The sequence below is a fragment of the Dromiciops gliroides genome, chromosome 2 (genome assembly GCF_019393635.1).
Source record: "Dromiciops gliroides isolate mDroGli1 chromosome 2, mDroGli1.pri, whole genome shotgun sequence".
In the NCBI taxonomy this organism is placed as follows: Eukaryota; Metazoa; Chordata; class Mammalia; order Microbiotheria; family Microbiotheriidae; genus Dromiciops; species Dromiciops gliroides.
The window spans coordinates 554511351-554515374 of record NC_057862.1 but is presented as its reverse complement, the minus strand read 5'-3'; the positions used below and the strand labels follow the sequence as shown (position 1 = coordinate 554515374).

Genomic DNA, 4024 nt, shown 5'->3' with positions numbered 1-4024 from the left:
GGGATAATCTCCACTTCTATTCATTGCATTTGCCAGTTACTTAGGCATATGTTACCTTATTTTGGTGAAGTAGAGGAGGCTAGGAAAAATAGTATTGAAACCACAATAGCAAAAGGTGGGATATCTTGGGTGGTAGGGGGTTCTCCATCACTTGAGGTATTCAAATAGGGGTTGAATTTTGGAGATGATTCTTATGCAGGTAGAATTTGGATCAGATAGCCAGCCATCTATTCTAATTTTGAGTTTCTTTGATTCCTTGAGGATTTTTTCCCCCTTCTTTATTCAATCCTATTATCCCAGTATTAATGCAATATTAATAGCATGACCTAATGGATCAGATCTCTAGCTTTCCTTCAAGTCAGGAAATTGTTGCTGTTCAGTCATTTCAGTTGCGTCCTACTTTTCATGACCCCATTTTGGGTTTTCTTGGCAAAGATACTGGAGTGGTTTGCTATTTCCTTCTTCAGCTCATTTTATAGATGAGGAATGGAGGCAAACAGGGTTAAGTGACTTGCACAAGGTCACACAGACACGAAGTGTCTGAGACCAGATTTAAAAACGGGTTCTGACTCCAGGACCTGCAGCACTCTATCCACTCACTACCTAACTGTCAAAGTCAGGGATTAAATTCCACTCTGACACACACTTGTTTTGTGATTCTAGGTAAGTCATTTTTGCCACAAGCAAGCCCCTAAAGCTATAAGTTCGAGAAGGTGTTGATCAGCATTAGGAGAGGAAGGTATCCATGAGAAGCACTAATGAAATCACAGAAATGCCTTTTGTAAAAAAAAAAAAAAAAAAGCTAAATTATATCCTAAAGCCACAATTTAAATTAGATCTAAAAGGTTTAAGTACAAAGACTGGTAGACTTTGAATCAAAAGATGCAGGTTCAAAATTTGACTGTCAGCCTACTAGCTAAAAAATTGTGTTGAGGGTGTTGGCGGCCCAAGTGAAGGAGCAGAAATGGCACCTTGCAAGGAGAAGGAAAAGAAGGAAGAGCAGGTCATCAGCCTTGGACCTCAAGTTGCAGAGGGAGAGAATGTGTTTGGTGTCTGTCATATTTTTGCTTCCTTCAATGACACCTTTGTCCATGTGACTGATCTGTCTGGCAAAGAAACCATCTGCCGAGTGACTGGTGGGATGAAGGCCAAGGCTGACAGAGATGAATCTTCTCCCTATGCTGCTATGTTGGCTTCTCAGGACATTGCCCAGAGATGTAAAGAACTAGGCACCACTGACCTTCACATCAAACTTCAGGCCACAGGGGGAAATAGGACTAAGACACCTGGCCCTGGTGCACAGTCAGCCCTGAGAGCACTGGCACGTTCTGGAATGAAGATCAGGTGGATTGAGAATGTCACTCCAATCCCCTCTGACAGCACTCACAGAAAGGGTAGTTGCCATGGTTGCCATCTGTGAATATCATTTGTTGGATTATTTTTGTCAATAAAAGTGTCACGATGAAAAAGAAAATTGTGTAGAACTTGGAGTCAAGAAGACCTAGGCTCAAATTCTGCCATTTTTGTTAGTTCCATGTACTTGGGCAAGTAACTTAATTATTCTCAGCTTCAGCTTTCTCCTGTGTAAAATGAGGATAATAGCACCTGCCTCCAAGTAGCTATGAGGATTAAATCAGATAATATATGTAAAGAGTTTTGCAATCCAATCCAATAAACATCTATTAAGCACCTACTATGTGCCAGGCACTCTTTTAAGCACTGAGGGTACAACAAAAACCTTTCTCCCTCCCTTCACTAAAAACTAAAAACTAAAAAAAATAAATTAAAATTAAAAAATCAATTCTGCTTTCCAGAAACTCAGAGTTTAATGAGGAAAATAACATGCGACTAATTATGTACAATTAAGATCTAGGCAGAATGAACTGGAGATAATCCGCAGAGGGAAGGCACTATAAAAATAACCCTATTGAAAAGTAGACCTTGGGTGTCTATGACAGCTACTAACAAAAAGGAGTGATAGTTCAAAGAGGTAGAGATCACTTTCTAATAAGGAAGTTTTGGAAAGATAGCAAAGTTGGCATTTGAGCTAACTTAAAAGTATCTTAAACAGTACCCTGAAAGATCCTGTACAATATTGGAAAGGAAACTAGGCATGGGGTCAGAAGAAAAGATTCAAGGTCTCCATCTGATACTTACTAGTTGCATGGATATGGTCATGTCATTCCGTATCTTTGAGTCTCAGTTTCTGCTTTGTACACAGGAGATGATGATGTTTTTACTATCAACCTTATAGGATGACCATGAAGACATTTTCTATAAACTTAAATTGCTATATGAACTATTATTAAGGACAAGTGGGATTTCTACATATAGAGAGAGGAACCGTAACAGAACCTACTTCAACTGAAGGTGTCAGCAAAGTAACTGAGGTGAGAAAACAAAGGAATTATTTCAAGGATGGTAAGTGAAGTCTAATGTGCCTGAGCTTTGGAGAGTATATGAAAGAGAATAACGGGAAATTTACTAGAAGGCCAGTTTCCGCCCCACCCCCCAATCATAGAGAACCTTAAATGTTAAGGGAGAAAAGGAAGAAAAAGAAAAATAATCAAAGAAGGATTATTCAGAGGAAGTAGGAGATGAACCAGTATAGAACAATGTCACAGAAGCTAAGTATAGTGTCAGATATAGTATAGTCAAGGAGCATAAGGACTTATAAAATTCCTAATTTGGCCATTATTAGGCCACTCAACAGGGGCCCTGGAAAAGGCATATTCGATGGAGTAAATTCTGGGGATGGAAAGAAAAAACATGAAGACTGAAGATGAGGAAGCAGAAACAGTGAAGAGAAAGGACCTTTTCAAGATGTCCAACATGAAATAGAGAAAAGAGTTAAGACACTAGCTTGAGGTGCTAACTTAATCCAGGGAAGGAAGGAATTTTTGAAACTGGGAAGGCCCAGCCATATTTGTAGAAAGAGTGAGAGTCAGTGAATAGGTAAAAATTGAAGATTCCAGAGATGCTGGGGAGGAGGGAGAGTTGTGGTAAATGATATAGCAATTTCACAATTAGGAATGGTTAAACTTGTCTTGTATAAAAAGAAGGGTCTCCTCTTCCTCTAAGATAGGAGAAAAGGCAAAGAAAAAATTTGAGATATGGAGAAAAGTTGAGCAAACTAGTATATATAACTGTATGTGACACTTGATTCCATAATGGGGTTTAATAAAACAAACTCGAATTTGACAAACATTCATTAAGTACCTATTATGTGCTAGCAAATAAGAAAGTTACAAAGATCCATCAGCTACACCTCTGCGCTCAAGGGCTTTGCAGCCCTGCAGGAAAGGGAAGATCCTTACAAAGAACTAAGATACAGAATGGTATTCAAGGTATGAGACAAAAAGTCATAAAGAAGAGTAGGGAAAAATCAATTCTTGCCAATAGATTTAAGAGAAGATGTTGCTCTCTCAAAATTTGTACCATATATGAGAAGAAAAAGTAGAAAATCAGAACTGACTTGGGATGACCTCAATCTTCTCAGTAAAATACAAGTCCATGTCATTTGCTGAAGAGTGAAGTAGGGCAGGGATTTAAAAAACATGGAAATTATCTGTAGGGCTACTGTGGGTCATGTGAAAGGGAGGTAATGAGAAGTGAGTAAAAGGAACTGCAAAGTAGTGAGGACTCAGTTAAGGTGAAATGACATTGGTTTATATTGGACACAATCAAATTGTCTTCATATCTTTCTCCATCCTGGCTCATCACTCTCATGTGGGAATTGGAGTAGAAAAAGTCTTGAGGTGATTGCCTAAAGTTAAAGTTTAGCAAGACAGAAACCTGTGAATGGGCTAAGAGAGTTTGTTTTGAAATATGAGCACTTGTCAGGGAGGATAAACCTGGGTTGGGTGTCACTGTGACAAGTCCTGGTCATACATGGATGTAATAACCCTAGCCTTCTGGAAGCCAGGGAAGATGGGAGAAAAGGAGGTAGGAGAGGGGCTGGAATATAAACAGAGCTAGGTAGAAGACTAAGACAAACTTTGCTTTCTTAAATACTTTGTCAAGA

General features: G+C 39.0%; 1 protein-coding gene across 1 annotated transcript; it reads left to right on the top strand.

The window, feature by feature from the left end:
- The first annotated feature begins 955 nt into the window (after window positions 1–955).
- Window positions 956–1420, top strand: LOC122742840 (40S ribosomal protein S14-like). The gene has a single exon (XM_043987369.1). It carries the CDS (start codon window positions 965–967, stop codon window positions 1418–1420), a length of 456 nt encoding a protein of 151 aa, XP_043843304.1. The 5' UTR covers window positions 956–964.
- The last annotated feature ends 2604 nt before the right edge of the window (window positions 1421–4024 follow it).